Source organism: Lissotriton vulgaris, chromosome 3_1 (genome assembly GCF_964263255.1).
Source record: "Lissotriton vulgaris chromosome 3_1, aLisVul1.2, whole genome shotgun sequence".
Taxonomy (NCBI): domain Eukaryota; kingdom Metazoa; phylum Chordata; class Amphibia; order Caudata; family Salamandridae; genus Lissotriton; species Lissotriton vulgaris.
The window spans coordinates 1135430561-1135457955 of NC_141689.1; the positions used below are offsets into that span (position 1 = coordinate 1135430561).

The 27395-nt window shown below is 44.2% G+C and overlaps 1 protein-coding gene across 2 annotated transcripts in view; it reads left to right on the forward strand.

The window, feature by feature from the left end:
* Positions 1-2100: 2100 nt before the first annotated feature.
* Positions 2101-27395, forward strand: part of LOC147727539 (E3 ISG15--protein ligase HERC5-like) — a 324404-nt gene continuing 299109 nt past the window's right edge. Inside the window, exon 1 of one of the 2 annotated variants that reach the window (XM_086961610.1) lies at positions 2101-2449. In XM_086961610.1, the coding sequence (XP_086817736.1) occupies positions 2209-2449 (241 nt within the window). In that variant the 5' untranslated portion in view covers positions 2101-2208. The remainder of the gene's footprint in view (positions 2450-27395) is intronic. The other variant, XM_086961611.1, reaches the window with a different exon arrangement.

Here is a 27395-nt window from a genome sequence, read left to right on the forward strand (position 1 = left end):
TAGCATAACAAAACGAAACAAAGCTTAGCATAGCATATCATAACAAAACATAGCATAACAAAACATAGCATAGCAAAACAAAGCATAATAAAACACACCAAAACATAGCATAGCATAGCATAACAAAACATAGCATAGCATAACAAAACATAGCATAGCATAACAAAGCATAGCATAGCAAAACACAACAAAACATAGCATAGCATAACAAAACACAACAAAACATAGCATAGCATAACAAAACAAAGAATAGGATAGCAAACCTAAACCTAGCATAACAAATCAAAGCATAGGATAGCAAAACAAAACATAGCATAACAAAACACAACAGCACATAGCATAACAAAACATAGCAAAACACAACAAAACATAGCATAGCTTAACAAAACACAACAAAACATAGCATAGCGAAACAAAACATATAATAGCATAGCATACCAAACACAGCACAGCATAGCATAACAAAACATAGCATAGCATAATAAAACACAACAAAACATAGCATATCATAACAAAACATAACAAAGCATAGCATAGCATAACAAAGCATAGCATAGCATAATAAAGCATAGCATAGCAAAACATAGCATAGCATAACAAAACATAGCATAACAAAACACAGCATAGCATAACAAATCAAAACATAGGATAGCAAAACACAACATAGCATAGAGCCTCACTTAGCACCACTCAGGGGCACCACAGCATCACTATGCGCTACCACAGCATCACTGAACGCCACAGCATCACTCGTTCGCCACCACAACACCACTCAGCGCCACCACAGCATCAATCTGTGCAACCATTCAACACCTGGTTCAAATATATTCTCTCAATGTTTCAAGCTTTATTACAAATGTCACAAAAAGATGTTAATATTTCACTTCTGTTCTTGGATTTTCACCACAATAAAATACAATGAACATAATCTTCACAAAAGTTATTTACAAAAGTTTAATCTATTGCCATTATAAATTACAATAACTTTTATTTAAGTATTAATTATTTAAAAAAATTAAAAGCCATTGTTATTTGTAATATCAATACATCTAAGTCACGTAAATACAACACATATTGCATTACAAATGCTATAGGTGTAACATTTGTGAAAGTTAAAACTATTGGCATTGTAAATGACAAAGCTATTACTTTCACTATTTTCAAAAGCAAAACCTAAATAAAAAATGTGTCATTTACAATACCAATAACTCAAACTTTCCTAATGCGAGACCTATTGCATTGCAAATGCTTGTCTTCTCTACCATTCCTATGTGACTCTTAGAGTATATCCATTTGTACCTCTTGCTTGAGTGACTTTACTACTTGTACATTTGCAATTTTTCTTTCTGTTTGTATCACTTCCTTGTGTGACTTTACATCTTGTACATGTGCAATTTTTTTTGTTTGTATTTTTTATGTAACGCGTGTAATCCTAAATCCTTATGTTTTGCAACTGGTTCTTTACAGGCACGCAACACCCACTCGACTCCCCGGGCTTCAGCCCCCCCCCCCCCCCCCCCGCCCCACTCTGCCTACTGATTAAAGGTACAGCCCCCCCCCCCCCTCCCTCTCCAAACAACCCCCCCCCCCCCCCTGAAATTTGGCTTTAGTTGCGCCTCTGGGTTCTTATGTAGAGCGCTCTGACACCTTCGGGTAAAGTTCGCGCTGTATAAAATCGCATTAAATAAAATAAAATAAATGAAAAAAGGAGCATATAGCAAACAAACACTCTAAGACATTTCGAAAATGTCTGCTTCAAAGAGGAATAATCTGCTAAAACAGTTTCAATTAATCTAGGGCTGAAAAGAATGATTACTAATAAAATAAAGTATCGTAATAATGCAGCAAATTTTTAATTTTTGTGCCGCAAAATGTGCAAATCTATCTGATTTTTAAATAAAAATGCGTCTCTTTTCAAGTTCGTAATGTTACTGTACTGTACTGACTGCGTCGGGTTTGAGGCTTTAACATTGGATTGTGAAAACCTTTTCTTCACGTTTTCCCTTCCTCTGACTCAGGTTTTCATTTCCAATCTCGAGGCTCTGGTTTCGGTTTCCTTTCTGCTGCTGCTCCTAGGTATGCAGAGACAGGGTTTGCCTCGAGGGCTGATGTCGTCATCGCCGTCTCCGGAAACGAAACTGAACTGTCCCGCAACAGTGTATATAAAATCGGCAGGCGTTGGGCGCACTTGGTATTGCGGTTCTAGGCATGGGTAAGAAGAGAACTTCGGGGAGCGGTGCGCCGCTGGCAGGGGGCGCGCTTCCCAATCTGCCCTCATCTCTGTGGTTCTATTCGGCTGGGGAATGCCAGCCGAGCCGGTGCCCCCTGGAGTTCAGTGGTATTCGGCAGGTGAGCTGCAGCCTGCGGCATGTGGCTGTGGTGCTGAGCGACGGCAGAGTGGCCCTGTGTGCCACACAAGAGGCTGGAGCGCTTCTGACTGGAAAACCGAGTGAGTGGCCGATGGCTAACAATATATGTCTTTTTTTTATATGAAACGAAAACTTAAACATCTTCTGTCTGGGAGTTCCATACACTTTGGCGATTTTAGAACGTTGCATTTTTAGAGGGGCTTGCAAAATCTTTACATTCACTAAAAGTGTTTTTTTTTTTACTTCTGGCGTTAGCCAATATCTTCTGATGTTACTAACATTATATACGTCATATACTTACAGGAGTTTTCGGCCAGCTCTCTCCATTCATCGGTCTGTTGTTGTGTCATTCACATATTTCTTCTGCCCACGGACAATATGCGTCAGTCCACTTCACGCAGTAGTCGAATTGGGGATGAAGCTTCAAAAATGCAATAGGTCTCGCCTTTCATTAGTTAAAGCCATTTGCTTTGCTATACAATACCATTAGCTAAGCAAATGGCTTTAACTTAACGAAAGGCAAGGCTTATTGCAGTTTCAATGCTTGTTATCTAGGCATGCCTTTACTGCATGGGGCTGAAGCCCCCTCGGCCCCTGGGACAGTCACTGCATGCAGGCCCCGATGGAGGCACCCCACCCCTCCCCTAATGAGCTGTCACGTGAGGGTTGCCCATCAGCACCATTGCCATACGCCATTTCCGGGTGGGAGTGGAGGCTTAACCACACTGGACCCCCTGCCGGGGACGTCCCTTATGCTGCCCACTCATACTTGCACCCAGATTTGTTCTGTCCATTGTCATTGCATGCTTTACATAGGGCTGTCCCCGTTACTATTTCACCACCTGTAAGGGGCTTGGCCTAATTGTTTATGCATGTTTGGCCTGTAATGGGGGCTTGCAGTGGGATTGCACCATTATTATTTGAATGTGTTACTGTAGCCAATTTACCCCCAAACCCCTGTGTAGTTTTCTTATTCCATCTGCTGCAAGGTGCTTTCTCTACCCATTCGTTTTTCAGCACCTCTAGGCCGAAGATGGTTTGTCCCCTCTTTCATTGCAACACCCTGCCCAGTACGAAGCTCCACTCCTGTACTATTTAATTATTTGTAATGTGCTTACCTCACCCTATTTCCGTGCACGTTATCTGGACACAGCTACCTGTGGGAGATGGATTTCTCCTCTATCACTGGGAGAGGCCCCATCAGCCCCATTAGGAATGTGCAGGCTTATTCTGTGCTGCTCCTGCCCTTCAGTCCCATTATCATTGAGACATGCCTGTCCTGGAAGGAGGTCGTCACCTCCCCCGCTGTGTGACCCGCATAGGGTTTAAATATACCGCACACTAATAGCCAAATCCCTGTCTTATTAGGACATTTGTTTTTAGAGAAGTTTGATGTATATGGTATAATTGGAGCATGCTTCTGCAGCATTTAAGGTCCTCTTTTCCAATTTCGTTTGGGCCCTGTGTCCAATAGGGCACATGACACTCTACTTTCCATTGGACCATACATACCTGTTCTCGAGGGAGTAGGGGGTGGGCCTTCACATCCTCCATTACTGTTGGAGCATGCCTGCCCAATAGCAGCGTGGCAACATTGGTACTAGATTATTAGTGGAACATGCATGTACTGTACTTTGTCCTCTTGTTACAAGCTGTCTGACCAGCTGCAGGGCTTCTCGTTATCCCCCCATTCTAATTGTATCATGGCAACAGCCAATTTCTCTACCCGTCCTGTGGGGTATGGCTGCCACCCCTCTGGATCCAAGGGTAATATCTTGTCACCTCCTAGAAAATGCCACACAGGCAGCCTCGGTGACAGCTCTGGTTCTCGTCTATGCACCATCTCCTCCACCCTTGGATGTCTTGGCTCACTGTGCAGCACACACCAGTTATTCAATGCGCTGGTTGAAATAACCACCCCTCCTTGTGGAAGTGTCTCCTTGTGACCAAGCACCTCTTCATGAATCGGCGGCTTGGCTCAGCTGTGCCTTCCACAAATGCGTTTAGCCTAAGCTATGACATGAGCCAATGGGAAAAGGGGGCAGGGCTTCAAGTCACCTTCCTCGACCATATTGATTTCAAGAAGCTCTCTGATGCCGATAGCAGCGCACATGCGCTGCTTTCGCCAGCCGAGACCTAAAAAAGTAGGGGAACTGTGGGTGGAGAATCAGAGGGCGGGAATAACCCGAGAACTGAATCAGTGGGCGGAGTCAGAGGTGTAGCTAGAAAGCGCAAAACATCCCAATTTTTTGTATTTGTTTGGCATTTCACTGACCAGTTACAGCTTATTATGTTATTTGATTCAAACAACGGATACACATGATTATTTAAGGTTTAATATGAGTTATTGACATTAAAATACAATCACAAAGTAGGATGGATATTTGTCCATTCACAGAATGTCCCAAATACACTTAAAAGTGAACTCACAGCCATTTGTCTCTCATCCATGGAGTTTCTGTCATCGGCACTTCTCCTCCCTTTTTCCACAAGATCAGTTCCAACATGAATGGCAAAATATCCTATTTTGCAAATGTTTTCCATATAATTATGGCTCTGCAATATTTGCCACATAATACAACATCTGCTACATAATCTGCTACATAATCTGACTGACAATTTTAACTAATAAATTGTTTGAAGCTCAAACGGATCAAAAGTTACTAAAAAATGTGATTTGAGTTACTGAGAAGTGGATGGCTCTTTGCAAAAGTTGACTGATCACCTTTCTCACTGCTGCATTTGTATGTTACACTGGTACTAATAAGGCAAAGTCTTTCCAGCATGTGTTAAAATGTCAAAATAATAAAAGTGTCAGTAAATATACTGCATTATGTTGCAGCCTTTTTTTGCCGCATAATTTAGTCTACACTGCGGCGTAATTTTGTCCTCTTTTATTGCATAATTCCAGTGCCCCACAGCAGGCAGCACATCTTAAAAGTGCTTGTGCATGAAGGAGAGAGAATGTGAAGTTTGCAAAACCTAGTTTTGTGTGCGTGCAACTCCTGCATTGCCAATCCCTGGTGAGTTGCAGCTACTACTGCTGCACTACTGCTAAAACAAGGCCAAGTGAGGCGGCCTGGCCTCACGGGCAGGGCCGGCTTTAGCGGTGGTGGTGCCCTGTGCTACAGTGTTTGTTGGCGTCCCCCAATGACCACCTCCACCACGGATTCTCTCACTACCAACCTTTAACAGTGCCCCTCAAGTCTCCATAACTGCTCTTTCTCAGATGCATTTAATTGTATTTACAGCACCACTCATACCAGTGTAGGGTTTCAGAGCACTTTACATCACAAACACTACTCAGAGACAATTATACGTGTGTTAATCACTGTATAGGAAATGTTACATAACAAAGGATTACAATGTGTGGGAGTCACATGACAACCATACTAGTGGGCAGTGTAGTTTAATAGTGATTGGTCTGGACAAACACAAACTCAGAATTTGAAATGTAATACCATGGCTGGGGGGTTTTCTTGAACAAAACTGATTTCTATCCAAATGAGCACTTTTTCCAACAGTAGGATAATCAGAGACTTGGGGGGGGGGAGGGGGGGGGGACGATAATGCTCTATTTGATACCTTGCAGTTTGCATGCAGCTCTTAGATGACAATAGCTCACTGTTCTATGTTAGGATTTTAACTTCTAAACTGCAAGTAACTAAAGATCTGTCTGACAAAAGCAGTAACCCATTGACCTATTTACATTATGTGCACTTTGTGATCTGTATGGTGCATGTTCTTTGCAGCAGGCACATTAACCCTCTACGCAACCTTTCCATGAATCAAAACTTCCACTAGACACAACTCTGATCTCTCTATGGGAAGAACATTAATCAATGGAGTTATCATAACATTTTTATTGTTGCTGAAATGTGCTGTAGGCCAGGAAGGAGGCAGCAAGCATCTTTAAAACCATAATATACTTGCCACTGAAAGTCAGCACCCGGTGCAAATACACCGGTCACACCGCCGTAGAGCTGGCACTTTTCAAGGGACCTCAGTGACAGGTTCACTGTTGCTCTAGGGTGTGCTGCTTCATAAGCCTGCCCGCAAGACTAGAGGTGAACTTCAGTATGGATTCAAGTGGACAGGCATCCAAGGTTAACCCACACTTGCCCCCACTAGGGTAAACTTGCTGTTGCTAAGACACCAGGGCTTCTGTGGTCTTGCAGGGCCTTCTAAGGCCTAGCATAGGAATGTGATCCCTCAGGAGAGTGGTCTGGGGGATTTGTCATGAAGGCTGAACCTGGATCACCAGTTTCAAATTCGGCAGCTCTGACCATAGTGCCACATCTACTCTCCCACTGAACATCATTCTGCCCCACAGAGAGATACTCGCACGGCCTTCAACTACAACCCAATTGAACCCTGCTATAAATACCTGGATGCAACTCAGTTCGAATTACGCACTAGACAAGAGCAATACGCTGCCTAAAAAACGTAACAACATCCTGAAAAAAGCAAACACTCAAGGGAATGAAAGATTAAGTTAAGCATGTGAAACGTAAGCAGGAACAACATGGTTACCTTAACGCATTTACTCTCAATAGTCGGAGATCAGTGAGTGCTTTTGCCTGAAAAGTTAAGGACATGACTACAGGGCCAAGAAAGGATCCGCTTCAATGTCCATTGCTTATATCCTTACAAAACGCAAGCAGTATGGTTTAAAAAGACCACATCCATGAACACCAAGCCGCGATACGCATTTTGTTTTCCAATCCATCCATCAATCCGGCATTGCAGTATCCCCAGGAATGGTGCACTTCCTCATTGAGTGTAAACAATGCTGTTCAAAGAAAAGATAACACAAAAGTAGCGCTTCACTGGCAAACTCTGTAAAGTGACACTAGTGTATTTGGGTCTGAATAAAATCAATCTGGACACTTAGTGAACACTGTCTTGCTTTATTTAGTTATTTATTTATTTTTCACAGTTGAAACTTTTATTTCTCTCCATCCAGAGGCTGTACTTTGGAATAGAATGTCAGAAAAAGACATTTGCAGCAAAAGTATTTTTCTTTTTTGGGTCCATTTCACAGGGGAACAAATGAACCAAAGAGAGGGTGAGAACCTTTTCTTGAAGTCACTGTTTTCATGAGGAGGAGTGAGACAGAAAGAGGGAGTAAGAGGAAGAAAGGGAGAGGGGGCAGCTGCCAGTGACAGAGGAGAAATGTACACTGTCCTTGTCTTTTCTGGCAAGAAAGAAAAGACAGAGTCCTTTTCCTTCTCTGTCCACCGCCTGACCCCGAACTGCCAGGAACGCCAAGCCTTCTCTGCAGGCCGTGGCTATTTCTGCCGTCCTGGGACGCATTATTAAAATGAAAAAAAAGTAGGGTAACAGGATCTATTCAATTATAGAAGTAGGGGCACGCCGTGACCTGCTGTACCACCCACTTCGACCACTGACTTCAAGCTTTGGTTATATTCACTGTGAGCAAAGGCGTTCTGCCCAAGGAGCACATCCACATACAAGGGAGTTTTCCTTTGGAGCCTCAGGCAGGGGCGGCTCCTTCATGTGGGCGGAGTAGCGTCGCCATTCTGCTTTCTCACAGTGAGAGAAGCAGAAACATCATATGGTATTATAAATACCATTTTATGTTTCTGCTTCTCACTCTGTGAGAAAGCAGAAGGGTTTGGTTGGGGCCGGGCGGGTGTGCTCTAGGGAAGGGGAGGAGTGGCTAGCCCACTGCTGAGGGTGCTGACCAAACCAGTCATGCACACTCTGCTTTTTTCTCCATGTAGGCGGCATGCGGCCTACATGGAGAAACTGGCCTCCCCATGGATGCCTGGCTGGTTGGGGTCCCGAACACTAACAACGCTGCAATTGCAGCGTTATGATTGGCTTAGGGGAGGGGAAGGAGGCTTCCTGATTCCAGGAGAGGGGCAAACACGGGACCGGACAGGCGAAAGTAATTTTTTTTTTTAATTAATCTTCTCCCCTCGACCCCCCCGCCCCCACACCAGCGAGTCATGCCGACATAGACTGAGAGCCTGGCTCTTCTAGGTCTATGTGTGCTTTTTGAGACCAAAAACCTATTTTTAGCCAATGTTTTTTTATATTGGCACAGGCCCAGCTCTTCAACAATTACACTTTATAACCGTCACGAAAAGGCAAATCAAATATTGCCAAAAGGCTAGAAGGCAATATCAATCCTATTGGCTTTGCCAATGCTTTACACTGTTTAGTTGTGACAGACAGATCTGTTCAGGCTCTTGCAACATATCATTGCGATATCATCGGTGTTCAAACTTTTTCCAGATGGATAGTAGTTTTATTTTTGGGACTTTTGCATCTCGAGTATGTGATTTTAAAGCATTTGGTGACCCTGCAGAGGGATGAAGATCTTGGTACCTCTTGCCCCAAGGAGTTAACCCCCCACAGGGGGCTGGACAGTGTTCACTTCCTACCAAAGGGGCTCTAGAAACAGTTCGACTACCCTTGGCTCAGAGAGGATATTATCCTTATTACACTGTAGGAGAGTGCTTATTTATTGTATGGGAGAGTGTCGGTCAGTAGCTGTGGCAATTTAGGCAGTGGGCCCTTGTCAAGCCTGCATTTTTAGCCTCATACATCTGTGACACCCAGGGACCTATATCACAAACTGCAATTTGTAGTATGTTTAGTAGTACTACAGTAGTACTACTCTTGTACTACAAAATGGTATTCACAAATCAACATGAGGAGACCTCTGCCTTTCATATCATTTCTATGTGGAGAACTCATCGAATGCAGACATTTCTGCACATGTAAGACTACATCTTCGTAGTAAATATGAGAGAGACAGGGGAATGGCTGGAAAATGAAGAATGCTTATTACGAAATTAGAGGCGTTTAAGGAGGAGTAAGGAGGAGTTTAGGAGGGCTAAAAAGGGCTTAAGGGTGGTACACCCACCTACCCACAAAAGAGTAAGTTCATTGCTATTCACAAACTGCATTTCCAAAAATACTACATTCAAAACAGTCTCACCACAGTTGTAAATATTCTCCAGCTCAAACTTGGGGTGTGCGATAAATTCAGCTCCACCGGTGGGGTTTGCGGCATTTGCAGCGTTTTCCTCACTCTGGGCTACTCTTGTGATGCAGCGTTCCGGCAAAACTCCACATACTGTCGTGTGACAGAGTCTTTTCTTGCACGAGGCTTGCCAACTTTAAGTTGGTGAGCGAGAATTGTTGTCCCCTAGGGCGATTTTCAGGCACTAGTGCGGGACCCGACGAGATTATCTCAATGCAGGCAGTCGCAGGCAGTCGCAACCATTCAGGGTGAGAAAGCTGCCCGGGGGTACTTTATCCCTTATAATTTATGGTAGCACAATCACCTTTCCCACAAACCACTTTAAACCTTGGTGCGGTGCGTATCTCTTTCATATGAAAGAGCGAGCAGGTTTGCAAACATGCAGAATGAAAATAGAATCTCTAGTGCAAAATTAAATATTTACTGGAAAGAGATATTAGAAATAGTCCAGTTTAAGTCAGTAGTTTTTCAGTTTTAAATCACGTTTATTTGGACCATTGGTCCACAAACAATACATATCTTGTTAAAAATACCTCTAAAAGAACACTTCATTAAACACGCTAAAATACATCTTAAAACACATTCCATGATAAAAACCCTTGGTTACCCAAATTACGGATAAGCTATTTACTAAAACTCATTTAAAAGGTATAAAAAAGTGCCTTCACTCTTTACATAAATTTCCCGCTAGCAACAGCAATATCTAATTGGGTCATTTCAGTCATCAAGGTTACAGCCTGGGCCCTTGTTATAATCTCATATTTCTTAAATATCGGTTTTAAGAAAATAATTTGTAGATCCAGAAACTTGACAATCTATTCAAATATGTAGCAAATCACAAGAGGTGCCCAAAGGACAAGTGCATTTTCCCGTCTTATCCATCATTGCACATTTTACCACTTTACTTATATAACACAGTTTCACCCCAATTCTTACCCTAAAAACCTCACTTCTTAAACGGCAATCCGGTAACCTATCAATATAGGGAAAGCAATGATAATTTTTTCGGCCGGCAGTCATAAAATGCACTGAGGTTTTGTTTGCAAGATAATTTTGGTCCTGTGCATTAGATATCTCTTTCCCCAACGTCCTAAGTATCTTCTTGTCGAGGCTAACCAAAGAGATAGTGGGGCCCAAATTAATCTCCATCATAAGACATAGCTTCATCATAATCACCCTAGCCTCTCTTGCCCATTTTAGTTCGCTATTTTGTATTTCGTTTTTACACTATTGAGATATTTTGGTGTTTTCGCCTACTCCTAGGCGTTGCCAGAAGCTTAGTAGGGCCATACCATCTAGAATGCCCCATGAAGTCAGTCCTAATTCCAGTCTTACGGCCTGGACCATTGCTGATAAAGGAAGTGTAAATAGATTTTTTAGATTTTTACCTTCCTCAACATCCCAGTCTTCTTTGCCACTCAAATATAACAATTCAGCACCGTCCAGAACTTGTGGGGGAACCATGGCCGAATAAGCTTTTAGAACTGGCCGATCTGACATAGCGCCATAGGATTTATTAAACAATTTCAGGCCGCTAATCGATGCAGACGTTCTTAATTTTGATGCCTCTAGGTGAGTGTACCATATCATACTTTTCTCAAACCATAGCCCCAAATACCTGCATTCAGTAACCAATTCCACTTTCTCTGTCCCTATCCACCATGTGAACCCAGCCTTCCTCCGGACAAAGCTCAAGGTTTTGGTCTTATCCATATTAATCACAAGTTTTTTCTTGGAGCAGTAATTGTTCAATATATTCAACTTCCTTTGCAGGCCAACTTCGGTCTGGTCCATAAGCACCAGATCGTCGGCATAAAGCAGGCATGCAATATGCTTACCATCTTGTTTCGGGCTTGCCCAATGACGTTCCCCAAGGTCACTGGCAAATCTGCTAAGAACAAGGAAAGCAGCAGGGGAGCCAATACACATCCATGCCGCAGCCCATTTCCAATCTCTATTTTCCCAGATAAACTACCATCTATATCTAAAATTATCTGGGCCCAGTTTTTAGTATGGAGCATTTGGATCAGACGTAACAGATCATTTGGGATTCCATATCTGATTAGGGCCTCCCACAACAGTTCCCGGTCCACCAGATCGAAGGCTGCGCGGAAGTCTAGAAAACAACGAAATAAACTTCCCAGCATTTCCATTGATTTCCGTGCGATGGCCCAAAGAGCAAAGCAATGGTCAATTGTGGAATGGCCTGCTTTAAACCCCCCCTGTTCCGGGGAGATAATCTGATTTTCCACTGACCAGTCTTTTAATTAACCCAGTATGGTTTTTGCAAAGAGTTTTTCCCCTATATCTAGGAGATTTATCAACCTGTAGTTTTTCTGTATTTTGTGATCACCCTTTTTAGGTCGAGCTCTCTCGACCTATTGTCGCTGAGTTGCTCCTCAAGGGAGATAGATTGGTGCACGAGCGCCGATTGCACATCGTGGACGCACATCATACCCGCCCCCCAGCCGTGCACATCTTTTGCTCCACATTCCACATTCACAGCGGCAGCCTCTCACAATCACGCACGCACACAGCCACACTCACGGAAGCACACACACACACACACCCACCCACCCCCTCCCTCTCTGCCCCCCACCCACTCACCTGGCTCTTTCCGGTGTCCCTCTCCCTCTGCAGCGGGTCAGTGTAGGCAGCAGTCAGCCTCGGAGGTCGGCGTGTCTTGACTCTTCTCCGGCGATCTGATGTGCACGCTCACGGTGACGTGCACTCCCACTGCGCTGTTTCGCGTACTTCCTGGAACAGATAGGCGTGTGGGTGGAGCAGCCGGTTTTGGTGTGTAGCATGGGCTGTAGCAGTACAAGCATCCCTCGTACACAACAGGTACAGCGCCGGGCCAGGGCATAATTCAGTGCGTTGTAAACAAGTGTATATGTATTCAAAACCCGCTCTATCACTCTCTTCTCCTCCCCGCAGGCGGGTGTGTAAATCAGCACGTTAAGGCTGCGTCAACCCCCCTGTCACGGACCGCCTGCTTCCGCCCGCCCTGGTCCCAGAATCTTACGGATCTCCGCCCACATCTACGGTGAAGCTGAAAGACCGCAAGAGGCGGGACGGAAGCCAGCACCACATTATGGAGGCGCGCAGACGTTGTACGGTGGCTGGCTCTGCCATCACCCTCTGCCTACTGCTGTTGGTCTGTGGTGTCGCAGCCGAAGAGGAGAAACCACCGCAAAGCAGGACTAACCGGGCAGACGAGGAGTGCCACTTCTATGCCGGGGGTCAGGTGTACCCAGGAGAGGCCACCCGAGTTCCAGTTTCTGATCATTCCCTGCACCTCAGCAAGGCAAAGAGTAAGTGGAACCCCCTCCGCTTCCTTTCGTGTTACCTTGTCATAGGCATCTCAAGCGGTGTCCATAGTGCAGTAGGGGCGATAGCAGGAAAGTCACGGAGCTTACTAAAGACTCGAGGAGAAGCTCCGCGTTGACAGCTTGAGTTGGGGCTGCTGGAACAGCGTCCAGGGCTATCCCGGCAACCCCGGGACGCCTGGTCACCCTACATATAGCGAACCTGCTCTCTAACGTGCTAAACGTTCTTCAGCGTTAGTGTCCAGAAGCCGTGTCCTTCACATCATAGCTGCCTCGCGTTAATTAGCCTAAGGCCAGTCTTTCCTAGTGCCTCACACAACGCGAGCATGAAATCCCTCTGGGCTGCCTATGTTTATGCTGGTTATTTAAATCACTGCCTCGCACTGGTTTTGAAATGACTCCTTTGTTGCCACGGCACTGTCTCCCGGCAAATTTGTATATTTGAACTGAAAAGCATATCGTTCTCTGGATAAATGTGTTCCGTGCGGTGCAGCCCTTCGCTTACTACTCGAGGGCTCATCAACACTTACTTCACCGCTTGATAATATAACGTTGAGAATCCTTGTCTGGCATACACGCTCCCCGCTTAAACTCGATGGAAGTAGAGTAAACAAAAGGATAGTTCAAATAGAACTTTGCGAGGGTGTATTTTTTTAAAGTGAAATACATAATTCTACCAAACGGTGTTAGTGACCGAAATAGAGCCTTCTAACAAGATTGCATTTGGGGGCTATCAGCAGTACTCTTTGTTTTTCCACTGTGGAGTCAGCTATTAGATATAGTGCAGTGAACAACCGGAGCGTTATTTGAAAATATGATTACCAGCTCTTGGAAAGGACACGTCAGGCAAAGCTCATTGGTCTGAAGCGCACGTCAAGATATCAGCTAGCTAGCTGTGCACAGGGTTGTGTTTTCTGTTGTCTGGGGCAGCCAAACGGTTCCAGTTAGCTAATGGCCATTAAGTTAATGGTACACGTGTAACAAACCCCACACCTATTTTAGATTCTCAGGTGCAAACGCTTTGGAGTTTATCACCACGTGCACTGTTTTTGTTTGTAGCCTGCTAATCTCACTAAAGTTGCAGGGTTTATATGGGTTGCAAAGAGCTGAATGCCCCAACTCAAGCCTCAGGCTTTTACGTTTCCATGTTTGTGTGTGTGTGTGTGTGTGTGTTTTTCTTTTTTTAGCAATTCTTTGTTTAGGTTTATTTGTCATAACTTAAACATGCATTGACAAAGTCTATTTAGTAAGTGACCTTGCTTCTGCATTTATTTTTATCCGAACGTGTAAATACTTGGATGAATGAGTGATTTAAATCTAGTGCTCCTTCAGTGCCTGTTGCAGCTGAGCCCTAGTAACAGCAAATGCACAGGCAGAGATTGCTATCATCTCTGCATGTCCTGAACTCCTCTTCAGACCATGCTGAAGTTTCTAAATTGTTGCACAACAGACAGTCCACTTGTAGGTCTGCGGAAACCACAACTCCTTTAGGGGCAGTTACCCCAGCCCAGCTGAGATTAACAACCACCAAGGAATGATCAGTCCGGACATTGCTTGCATTGGTCACTTGGTAAAGTTGACCAAGTACGATTTGATCAGGAGACACAAGTTTCTGTCACCATTGTGACACTGGCCCCTATCAATGAATGAATGAATTAATTAATTTTTTATTGCATAATTACTTAAAATCATTGCAAATTGCATCCCAGTATCAATGTTTTAATTATAACTGTTCTCACACCTTTTTGTATATCGGAATTTTGCCCTAAAATACATGGCTTAAAATGACCATTAAAATTTGACAGCACCCCTGTTTTATAATCGATGACTCTGAGCAAAGAGGCTACTTGATACATCACCATGTGTCCTAGGCCCTGGTGCTCCAACTTTTGGGGGGGAAATCTTGCTGTTCATAACCCTCTATGCCAGCAATATTCCACACTTGTTTTGTTCCCTGCCTGCAGTTGCCAGATTGTTATGCGGCCTCCATGCCTCTTATCAGGCATGACCCGCGGGTCAAGTTCTGAATCTCAACAGTTTCGGACACACAGTTTGCATCTGGCTTATTTTTATTTAAGTCCCTTCGAGCCATACTCCAAAATTTGCCAAATTTGGCCTGAGCTAAATCCCGTTCTTGCCACGAGGTCCTCCGCCTGCTTCGGCACCCAGGTTTCTTTGTGTAGATTTCTGCCGTTTCTGTTAGCTAGGCTTCCGCTGTAACTAAGTTTCGCCTGTCTGTTTTTTCGTTTTCCATCTTAGCTATCTATTCCCAGAATGCTTCTGTTTATTGTATTTGCACAAATCAAATATCTTGGTCCATTCCATTTTAATAGTCAGGCATTTTGTTTATTTGGTGTTTATGGTTCGGATGGGTTTATTTATAGGCACTTTCTGCCCCCGGGATGCCAGTTTTTTAGGTCGAGCTCTCTCGACCTTTTGTCGCTGAGTTGCTCCTCAAGGGAGATAGACTGGTGCACGAGCGCCAATTGCACATCGTGGACGCGCATCATGCCCCGCCCCCCCCAGCCGTGCACATCTTTTGCTCCACATTCCACATTCACAGTGGCAGCCTCTCACAATCAGGCACGCACACAGCCACACTCACGGAAGCACACACACCCACCCACACCCTCCCTCTCTGCCCCCCACCCACTCACTTGGCTCTTTCCGATATCCCTCTCCCTCTGCAGCGGGTCAGTGTAGGCAGCAGGCAGCCTCGGAGGTCGGCGTGTCTTGACTCTTCTCCGGCGATCTGATGTGCACGCTCACGGTGACGTGCACTCCCACTGCGCTGTTTCGCGTGCTTCCTGGAACAGATAGGCGCGTGGGTGGAGCAGCCGGTTTCGGTGTGTAGCATGGGCTGTAGCAGTACAAGCATCCCTCGCACACAACAGGTACAGCGCCGGCCAGGGCAGGGTTACAAGATTGTAATGTAGGATAAAATGATAATAAAACAGAATTTATGGAAGTTATTTTTATATTTTGTGCTGCAGGAGTAGCAATTGCATCGCTTCCTAAAATGCATATTTCTTTTCTGTACTTGAGGGCAGTTGCACAATTCGTATTGGAGAATATTAACCGCATCGCTGCTGCGGTGATTTTTCCCCTACGCAGCTTTTTTTCAAAAGCTGCGTTAGATGATGAGCTCAGCTCTTCATCCGCACACGCCCCCCGTGGCTGATGACGAGCTGAGCTCGTCATCAGCATCGAAGGGGTTAAGAAGGTTCTTGTCATATCAAGTCAAATTTATATTGCTGTGACTTCGAATAATTTTTAAATCAGCTATTATAGTCAACCCCTTCATGACATGCAGCCCTTATTATTTAGCTAAATTGGGGTTTCGCCTAAACCTCGTTCCCATCATTCTCTCAACTGCAGGGACATGAGCAGCAATGAAATGAGCAGCTGTTTTGTCGGTCATTGTTAATGGGAGAAATAGAGTATGCTTATGTGATACATTTTCAATCTGTTGTGGAGGATCCAGATGTATGTTTACAATCTGCTGTTTTTCACCCCTGTATGGTCCAAAACACACTATGGTGCCTTTTTTAAACGTTTGTCAATGTGAAACAGTATTTGTTTACCAAATACAACTAGCTGGTGTTTTGTAGCCTTGTCTAAATGGTATAATTTTAAGTATGAATTAATACAGCCATTTTGTTTTTAGTCCAACATTTAAAGATTGTTGTCGATTTCCTAGTCACTCCTTAATGGTTGTCATATCTATGACCTCTGGATCAGTTGCTGGGTCATTGTTGCCTTCTGTATTTGGAAATACATTTTCTTATATATGTTAATCTGGAACTTTACCATGCAGCCAGATTTTGACAATTTAGTTTATGCAAAATTAGAGCTCAGGTTCCTGAGGCTTTCCCATCTGTGATTACAGTATCAATATTTAGACACTTTTGTAAGGAAATTCTATGGAATACAGTGAGTGCCTTTCTCTAAGTTATGTAAGTATTTATTTTGAAAAATAGGAGAGAGATGTACATTTCTTTCCTTTTGCTCTAATGAGCATTTGTGATTTTTGAGATTGACAGTGTCCACAAAACCAGAGTAGTTGTTTGTCTACAGTCGAAATATTTTCAATGTCTCTCTTTAGCCTAGCAAAGGGCACAGAGATGCCACTATAGCAGCAGATTGTGTGGTATACAACTGCCACTTAACATTCACAATAATTGGAGCACTGTAAGACCCATAGGATCGCTGAATTAGTGTCTAGTGGATGACTTGAACTTCTCTTGGGTGGGTTATGTGCTTGGTGGCATGAGTTTAGCTTGATAAACCAGATGCAAGAAGGATAATCAGTCCTGCCATTGGAGGGGTATGAAGGAGGGGTGGGTAATACCTCTGTGACAGTGTAGTCAGCAGAACCTGTCTACATAGGGCTCATTCCATTTCAGGTAATTCTTGAACATTTGGTAAATTCGTTGTGTTCTCAATGTTTGATTAAGCATGTCATGAAGTGAATGACTAGTGGCTGGCCTCGTTCATATTTTTTTTAAATCAGAGTTCATTGTAGTTGATCTGAGCAATTGTACTTGATTTCAAATTGTTGGTGCTAATGTATTAAGGTTTTGATGATAATTGCCCTAGAAGGTCTTGTGCAGGTTGTACAATCGTTCAACATCAAGGTAGTGGTTGAGTGTATATGTTAATTCAGTTAATGTATATGCTGGCCACTTGAGTCTGTATCTCTGAAACTGTTGTATGCTCAGTAATATTGCTGTAGTCTAGTCCTAAGAGCACCAGATATCTGTTAAGGTCTATGAAGGGAGCAGGATAAGTACGTTTTCAATAAGGCGAGTTAATAACGATTGATGGGAGCCATGTTCACTTTGCAGGCAGGATTAAATCAGCAATTTAGAGTAACAATTTTCTGATGTGAGTGCACTAGATCATGGACTGACCGTTTTTAGGTCTCGGCCTGCGTAGGCTGGGCTTGCGCAGTCTCGCTGGTGAGACATTTTGTTTTACAGTATGGGGGCTTGAACCCGCCCCTCTTCTCCATTGGCTGGCTTCCTAAACGGAGGCCAGCCATTGGAGGAGAGGGGCGTCACTCCGTTCAAGCCCGGATTTGGGGCTGTGTTTTTTACATTCTTTCTATTTTCTTTCTCTCCTCTTCCAATTGGCTGGAATTTTACATTCCAGCCAATGGGAAGAGGAGAGAATGAAAAACACGCCCCCCAGTCCTAAAATGTCGGGGCTTTTTCGGGAGCCATTTCTGCTGGACCGCCGCCGGAAGAAGTAGAGAAGCTGCCGAGTCCTCCGGTGAGTGCTCGCTTTTCTTGCCTCTGTTCCCTGATTGTGTTCATTTTCTGGCGTCTGCCCCCTCGTTGTTCTTGCTCTCCTGCCCCCTCGTTCTTTGTGCTTGCTCTCCTGCCCCCTCGTTCTTTGTGCTTGCTCTCCTGCCCCCTCGTTCTTTGTGCTTGCTCTCCTGCCCCCTCGTTGGTTGTGCTTGCTCTCCTGCCCCCTCATTCTTTGTGCTTGCTCTCCTGCCCCCTCGTTCTTTGTGCTTGCTCTCCTGCCCCCTCGTTCGTTGTGCTTGCTCTCCTGCCCCCTGTTTGTGCTTGCTCTCCTGCCCCCTGTTTGTGCTTGCTCTCCTGCCCCCTGGTTGTGCTTGCTTTCCTGCCCCCTGTTCCCTCGTTGTGAGCGTTTTTTCAGACCTCTGTTCCCTGTGTGTGTCTCTGTGTGTGTGTCTGTGTGTGTGTGGCTCTGTGTGTGTGTGGCTCTGTGTGTGTGTGGCTCTGTGTGTGTGTGTGTGTGTGGCTCTGTGTGTGTGTGTGTCTGTGTGTGTGTGTGTGTGTGTCTCACTGTGTGTGTGTGTCTCTGTGTGTGTGTGTGTGTCTCTGTGTGTGTGTGTGTGTCTCTGTGTGTGTGTGGCTCTGTGTGTGTGTGTGGCTCTGTGTGTGTGGCTCTGTGTGTGTGTGTGTGTGGCTCTGTGTGTGTGTGTGGCTCTGTGTGTGTGTGGCTCTGTGTGTGTGTGGCTCTGTGTGTGTGGGGCTCGTGTGTGGGGCTCTGTGTGTCGGGCTGTGTGTGTGGGTGGCTCTGTGTGTGTGTGACTCTGTATGTGTGTTTGGGTGGCTCTGTATGTGTGTGTGGGTGGCTCTGTATGTGTGTGTGGGTGGCTCTGTATGTGTGGGTGGCTCTGTATGTGTGTGTGGCTCTGTATGTGTGTGTGGGTGGCTCTGTGTGTGTGGCTCTGTGTGTGTGTGGGTGGGTGGCTCTGTGTGTGGGTGGGTGGCTCTGTGTGTGGGTGGGTGGCTCTGTGTGGGTGGCTCTATGTGTGTGTGGGTGGCTTTGTGTGTGTGGCTCTGTGTGGGTGCAAATGCAATAGGTCTTGCATTTGCGAGCGATTAAGCTATTGGCATTGTAAATTACAATGCCATTTATTTATGTTTTAAAAACATAAATAAAAATAATGTCATGAGCAATGCCAATAGCTCTAACTTTAACCCCTTCCATGCTGGTGACGGAACCATTCCGTCATCAGACACGGTTGAGCTGTGCTGATGACAGAATGGTTCCGTCACGACCACACCCATTATCATTGGGGCCCAGCACAGGGGGAAAATATCAACAGCAGCGATGAGGTTAAGAATGGCGAGACCATTGCATTGTAAATGCTTGTTATGTATTGGTCTTATAATTGCACCCTTCCAACTTTCTGGTACAATTCCTGATCCCAAAATTACTTGGAGCATCTTTGCAAAAAACTCAGCCCACTATTCTGGTCTAGTTTTTATTATCACTGCCGGAAGGTTATCTGGGCCTCTGCAGCACGGGTAAGTTTCAAACTTGCTATGATTTCTTTTATATACCTTGGGGTAAAATATTCCTTTATGTCCTCCCTTACCTGTGGCCAGTCTGAGATCCGTGGCTCTTCTTGTATTGGCCATTTCCCGTAAATTTCTTCCAGGTAGCCCACCCAGTCATCTTCAGGAACCATACAATCCAAGGCACCTACTTTCCTACCCGCACTTTCTTGGACTAATTTCAAGAATCCTTTAACGTCTATGATTTCAATTACTTCCAACATGTTTGCCCAACACTTATCTTTATAAATTCTTTTTTTGTTCCGAATTAGTGTTTTATATTTTAACCTTAGTTACTGGAGCGACAGATATAAATCCACCTTAAACCTAGGCCATAGTCTTCTCTCCTTCTGTCTAATCTGTGCCTTGGATGCCCTGCACTCGTCATCAAACCAGGTCTTCCTTTTATTAGCACTGTGGCTCCCCAATCCTGACTTTCTAGCCTTAAATTTTGTCTTTAAGGTGTTCGCCAGCTTAGCTATGGTAGATTCAAACCAGGAAATTCCATTTCTAAGTTGAAATTCTTCTATAGGGATTGCCTGCTGGATTAGCTTTATTTTTTCTATATATTCATCTGTTGTACAAGTCGTCAGCCGTTTTGGATAGTCCACGTGAACATGCAGAACCCTTTCTCTATTTTTACTTCTTGGTAGGTGTAGTTATGCCCTCAATGGTTAATGATCACTACCTGTCATTTTCACCACCTCAAAGTTTTTAAGTAGCTCAAAGCACCAGGCCTGGCAAAACACATAATCTATTGGGCAAACTTGCTGGCCCCTCACAAAGGTCCGTCCCACTGGCTGATCTGGCTGTAATCTCCCATTTGCGCGTACCATGCCCAGTGACCCCATCAGCTAGGTAAAAGATATGTCCTGTGGTGAGATCTCTCCTTTTGGGAAGATGGCCACTTCAATATTTTAAGATTCTAAAAATTCTTTGTGCCAACTATCCACCCTTCGGGGGTCTAATCTATGATTGATGTCACCTACCACCAATAATATATCCTTCTGGTACTTAACGCCAACGGACGCTATATCTTCTTCCAATTTTCCCAGGTTCACATTATATTCGTGGTCCTTTCCCTTCTGTATATATACATTTATGATACATAATCCTTCATAGCGGGGATCTGGCTTCTGCAATAGAACCCTACAGCCTAATGCCCAATCGCAAAGTAGTTTTAACTTTTCAGTCTTCCTAGCTATCTGTGAGAAAATCAGCGTTAGTTGACCCCCCGATGGCCTCCCCAGGTTATTTTTCTTTACTGCTTTAGAGTATTGGACAAATCCTTCTGTAACTAAGGTTTCTATGGTATCGTCACACAGCCAGGTCTCCTGTAGGCACACAATATCATTACTTTTTATAAAATTGATCAAACTTAATCTGTGCCGATATTTTCTTATAGCTTTTTATATTGCATGATGAGACTGATAGGCTGTGTGACAACCCATGTTCCTAGTGGATTTCACTCAGAAATCCCTCCTCTTCATACTCCCTAAATTCTGGGGATGCAAGGACGTTAAACCTATTTCCCACAAATATATCTTTTCCATATCTTGCAAATTCGCTATCAGGTATGGTTATTGCAAGACCCTCCTTCTTATTCCAATTTGAGTTAATTAACCTTATCTGCCGTAGTCCTAGACCAGCATGATTTGTCAGGAAATGCTGTCCTTGTATTTCCTCCTTTCTTACCAGTCTAATTCCTTCCTTTTGTAGCTCATTACTGGCTTTTTCCACCGCGTCTTTCACTAAGGCAGAGTAAAAAAGGACCTTGGTCACATCACCCCCTGTGCTACTTGTAACAAACCCAACTTCTCTAAGGTCCTCTGTGCCAATACTGCAGAGACTTGCACCTTTTGCCATGAAGAATAGAAGTTGAGATCGATTTAATGGGTTTAGTTTTCTAACTTTTTTTCCCCGCCTTTACCATTACTATAAAGTTCTAGGAAAACCCATAAGACGGGGGTACATTCTTGCCTTACACCATAGGTTTCCCCCTTTAATCTGGTTTTCCTTTTCTTTATCATAGGATCTCCATCATCCTTTTCTATAGGGGCCTTGCTGCATCTAGGATTTCCAGATCTCACTTGTGTCATTATCCTCCTTTCAGTAACTTTCCCCTCGTTCCCCTCGTTCTCCTCCTTCTCACTCATTGGAGGTGCCAGACCACTTTTACTGCTCTTTGATCTTTCTAATCTTTTCCGATATTCTTCTTGTTCCACTAGGGGCTTTACCTTGTTCTCATTTGGTCTTTGCATTATTTCCCTCGCTTTACCTTCTTGCTCCACCTTTTCTCCTTTCCCTCTTCTCAGCTTCCTTACATGATGTTTTATTAAATGCCTTTTTGAGAGGGCGACCTCCCCCCCCCTTGGTCTCGGGAATCTACTCAAATAATATCTCCTTTCATCCCATTTCTTCACAATCATTGGCTGTCGGGATATATATACAGTTGGTTCCTCTTTCTTTAAATTAGCAGCCCTTAATCCATCCTCCTCCTCCTCATTACTGCCTGCCCCCTCCTAATCTCCGCCAATCGGGCTAACTGAAGCCGGCATTAGTTATCTAATTTGAGTCAGCTCACCCAACATGGCTTTAGACTGCTCTGCTTGTGTTTTTAAGAGATCATTTTTTAACCTCATCTCTGCGGCGCGAATTCTGCCGCAGTGCTGAATGTTCCGATCGCGGGCGTGGTCATGACGGCTCCCGGCCGTCATCAGCACACGACCACCGTGACTCATGACGGCCGGGACCCGTCATGAGCATGGAAGAGGTTAATACAGAAACCTCAAGCAGGCCTTGCAGGGTTTTTTGGAGGATCCACATAACCTCAAGCATGGAAGTACTCGAGGTTCCTGTAACCTCAAGCCCATGCAGTGGCGAGTGTAAAAGTCCATTCCCTGTACCAAAAGAGCAGTCCACACCCACGTTCTCCTTAGGATGGGTCATTGTTCCATTTATGTCTTTTAAACTTAAATCCTTGGTGCTTGATGTTACATCCTTGCCTTCACCCTCCATATCACATTCAAGTGACCGCTTCAACATTCTTGGCGAGGAAGACAGCAGTAGATTCAAGAAAACCCTAGATATATTGAATATCGTCTGGTTTAGGGAGGTTACATCCACCTCTCCCATGGACTCAGAGGTTGGGTATGCCACGGCACTTGCCTCCTTGTACGCCACATCCTTCCCCTTAAAATGTCTTCCCAAGAAGTTTTTAATCGAATTAGACACTGATGAGCCACCCTTTGCTATTTTTGGTTTTGCTGATTACGGCGTTAATGACAAAGATTGCACATTTCTTGTTACTTGTTTCTTCCTTCCAGCTGGCTCGCTCAGTGTCCCCTTTGATTTACCTACTCCACTCCCTTCGCCAGTCACTGGAATGTTCATCTCAGACTTTTCCCCGGTTTTTGTGGTTTTACGGGTTCTTGCTTTGGCCGGTGCCATCTTTTTAAATTCTCTTCTCCGTTTGACACCTTTGGTCTCGGGTCACAAATGCTATGGCCTGGTTAGGTAATACTTACCCGTCCCAATCTCCGCTGGGGCTACACGGCCCCCTTTCCCAGACTCAAATTACAGCTTGTGCACATAAAACTGCTGCTGTTGCTTATAGGTAAAATAATGTCCTCAGTTGTTAAGAAAAATAATTACAACTCTTCCACATTTTAAATAAAATTGGAAAAACTGCCCTACTCTTACCTCTGTTCCACGGTTTACCGTTGCACACTTCCAACCCCTTGCTACCATCGGCAGGTTAACAGTTCAGGTGCTGTCTCCAGCTCTACTCAGCTGGTGTCAGACAGTGCTCCTACGGTCCCGCATTTCACTTGGCATATTGAGGACTAATACCGAGTGCCTACAAACACTGCCTCTACTTCTCTGCCAATCCCTGGCAGTGTCTGGTTCCCCCTCACGGACCACAGCCACTTTTCAGGTCCTTCCACATAGGGTGACTCGGATCCTCTAGGCACAGCGGGTCCTCTGCCCAGCATGGCGTAGTAAGCGCCGTTTTTCGCGAAGGCTGTTGCCAGTGCAGGCTCCACGAGAATCAGCTGGTGCGCGTGTGCGCATGCGCATAGACGCAGTACGTCAAACGTCTGACGTCTGCTCCATCGAATTCAGCTCAAATTCAGCTTCCTGGGGTGAGAGCGGTGCAAGTGCGCGCGGCAACCGGGAACAGAAGTCAAACAAAAGTCAGTAAAAAAAAGCTGCAGTAGCTCAGAACATATAGAAATATGCATAAAGATTCTAGCTTTTCTCTATCTAAGGAGTGGAACAAATAAACATATTCCCTCTGCTTGTCATTGTAAGCTAATAAAATAGAGCAGAAGAAAGAAAAGCAACATTCCATTTGTTGCTTTAAACAGCTGCCTTAATTATGCTCTGTGACCTGACCTGCCTTTCACCTCAGCTGCTGGCTCTGGCAGTAGGCATTGTGACTTCAGAACTCTACTGTAATAAAGTTATCATAGTCAAGGTCTAATGACTTTTCTTTACAATCGGCGACTTACTGCATCACAAGTCGCCAAATATAAAGAAGTTAGTGACTGCTTTATATACAGGGATTACAGAATCTCATGTATTATAATAGTCTTTAGCTTTTTCTCGTGTCAGAACTTAGTTTAATTGCTATCTGTGTTTCTTTGATTGAAAACAGGAATGGTGGGATCGATCCATTGATTGTGTCACTTGTTTGTGTTTGTATTTCCTCTATTGTTAAAAAGTCTGATGAAAATGATATTTTTCCTGCATGAACGTAAGCCTGTACATTTGGGTCCCAAACTACTCATAACTAAAATACATATTAAAGGTATATAAGATGCATGGGTCTCAGCAGGGCAGTTTTTGTTAACATTTAGCCTAGGGAGGAGAGGCATTGTTATATATGCTGCCCCCATGAGTTCTGTTCTCCTGTGTTGCTGTTAAAAGCAGAGGCTGACGATGGTGGGTGTTGTACATTACATAAAAATATAAATAGGCAACAAGATAAATACAGGCGTTCCTCAATTTGGGATTATCCATGCGATGTCACTGAGAACCCATTAGTGAAAAACAAAACTGTAATTCACTGTCACTCGTCCATAATTCTACAATTTATAATTTAATGTATGTTTTCTATCTTCTATGTATAACTCTTGTGAATTTAATGCATGTTTTGTGTTTCACAGTATATGCATTTGGCAATGCATACCTGCCTTGTAATGTGAAAAGTAAGTGTGTGTGTGTGTGGTGTGTGTGTTAGTTCATGGATTGGGTGTAAGGTACCATTGCTTCTGTGTGCTATTATCATCCTGTACTTCCTTCTGAATAATTTTTCTCTAGTAACTTGCACAGACAGGGGCATTGTAACATGGGGAAAAATAAAAAATCCAGAAATTTTCATTAGATATTTCACTAAAGAGAATAACTAGAGCATTTTTTCTTAGTTTAGAGGTTCTGTTTGACGTTCAAAAGCTATAAGTAAATCTGTATTGCTGACCCAACCAGCGATTGCTCTGGCGATATGATACTGCCTGATCAGTGTGTGGCCAGTAAAGCTGGTTACCGTGAGGGCCATGAGTCATAGTTACTGCGTGGGGCAATTTTTTCTTATTACAGAGTTGGGCAATTCAAGCTTGTTCATTTGTGGGGCCATTATTGCCAGTTATTGTATGGGCCGTTAACGCTTGCTACTGTGTGCGACCATTATGTATGGATATTAAAGCGTGCCATGGAGCAGGGCAATTGCTGTGACGGGCCTCTATGCTTCTTACTGTCTGTGGCCATTGATGAACAGTTCTTGCCTCTGGTCACTGGCACACATAATTCTTGGGGTCACTATGACAAAATACCTGAGGCAATTGGCACATACACTGGCTATGACCAGAACCACTGAAACAAGCTGGTGCCTGCGCCGTTGATGCATGCTGGTATCAAAGTGCACAGACATATTGCTTTCCAAGAAACCTGATGTTCATTTGTCCCCATCTTCATCTGCCCGTGCTGCATATTTTACGGCTCCTTTTTCATTCAAGTCAATCAGTAGGGAGGCCTCACAAAGCCTTTGAAGTGAGGGACCTGTGCAAGTGAACGTGCATAATAATTGTTTGCTACTGTACCTGTTTAGTCAAACTTCTCTCAAAAAGCCAAGATGATTCATTCTTTACTGATGCGTGGGTTTTGGTTTTGTGTGCAAGGTCAACTTGTTTCTTTTGTAAATGTTTTTTAATGAGGTTAGGATTTCTTCTGAATCCTGTGGTTGGAGTGGGGTGAAATCAAGAACCTAGCAGACTACCTCAGCTTCCTTAATGGTGACACTTGGTGAAGCTACAAACATTGGTTTGCTGCTTAGGGTTAATTCAAGTTTTGAAAAATAGGATGTCACTGCAGCCATTGTTGGAGTGTACAGAGCTGTGCTGTCCTGCACCTGAAGGATCCAGTTCATTTAGGCTATGAAGCCTTCAGCTGTAGTTTGTTACCTTACTGTTTTGGATGTGGCCTTCAAGGCCTTTATGGATGTTAGTTTATACCCACATGTGAGTATGTCTTTCCAAGGTTACACCCTTTTATTTTAATAGGCCGAGGTCAGCATTGAACTAACCCTTCTTCTTGCAGTTGCATTGTTTCTTTTTTTTGTGGACAGAGAGAAGCCAGCAGATGAAATGATATCCTCTAGGTGGGCCAGGATTTAATTCAGGAAGGTCAGCAGTAAAGCATCTATATGGACAAAACTTGGGAAAATTAATTAAATAGCGTGGATGCTCCACTCGGTCTACCGTGGGACATGTAAATGTAAATGTACAGGAATTTATATAGCGCAAATCACCGAGCGGTTTCTAAGTGCTTGCTTAGGGAACCCGTCCTGGTATTCCCCTGTGAGATAACCCCGGCAGGGTATCCGCAAGGTGAAAGCCAGGCATCCCGCCGCAAGGGGCCGTTATGGAGATTAAGCAAGCTATTGCCCAGAGTCGCAAAGTGTGAACCTGTGAATCGAGTAGGCACCGGAGCAAGAATTGTCGAGCCCATGGACATTTTTGGACTCAAGACCCCGCTGAGCCGGGAATTGAACCCTGGTCCCGGGCTGGCCTCTGCTTCCAGGTCTGCCTCCTCTAACCAGTGAGCCACACTTCTCCAGTGTCCTTCAGGCAGTTGCTCGGGTTTCAGTTAATCTTTTTTTTCAATAGTGGCTTTGACCACGGCATGTTCAGGCTATGAGACGACCTAGAATCTGAAGATCGAGAGCATAGGAATAAATGAGAACAAGAGGTCCAGGTTTTGCCCATTAGAATGGTTTGGTTGACCAGTCAATTGGAGGAAGCTTAGGTTATCAAGGTGATGGATGATCCTTGAGTGTACTTCTTTGATGTGTTGCCGGCCCACACACTGAATACTCCTAGGAGGAAAGCTTTCGGTCACAGTAAACTTGGTGAATTATGTTAATGGGATATGTGAAAATGTTCTTTGTCAGGGAATGGTATGCCCATGTGCATGCAGGATGATGAGGTTGGGGTTGTGTATATTTGATGATGAAGAGCTATTGGGGAGATTTGTACGTTGGACTGATAATTTCCTTTCAGGTAAATACATTGTGTAATTTCACAGCTACTTCTTAGACTCACCCCTATGGTTCTACTTCAAAGAACTGTTGGAAATGACTTCATATAGTAGTAGTGGTGAAAAAGAGTAACATAATTACCAAAAGCAATGTAACCAACACAACAAAGATCACTCAAAACGAAGTAGAACCCCAGGAGAAGGTAGTCAGTAATTACTTCAGGACACTGGATTGTTCGATTGGCCCTTTTCTATTTAATTTTTTTTTTTTTTACACTACATGCATCGGATAACTTGATTGAAGCAAAACACAATGGTAGTGAAA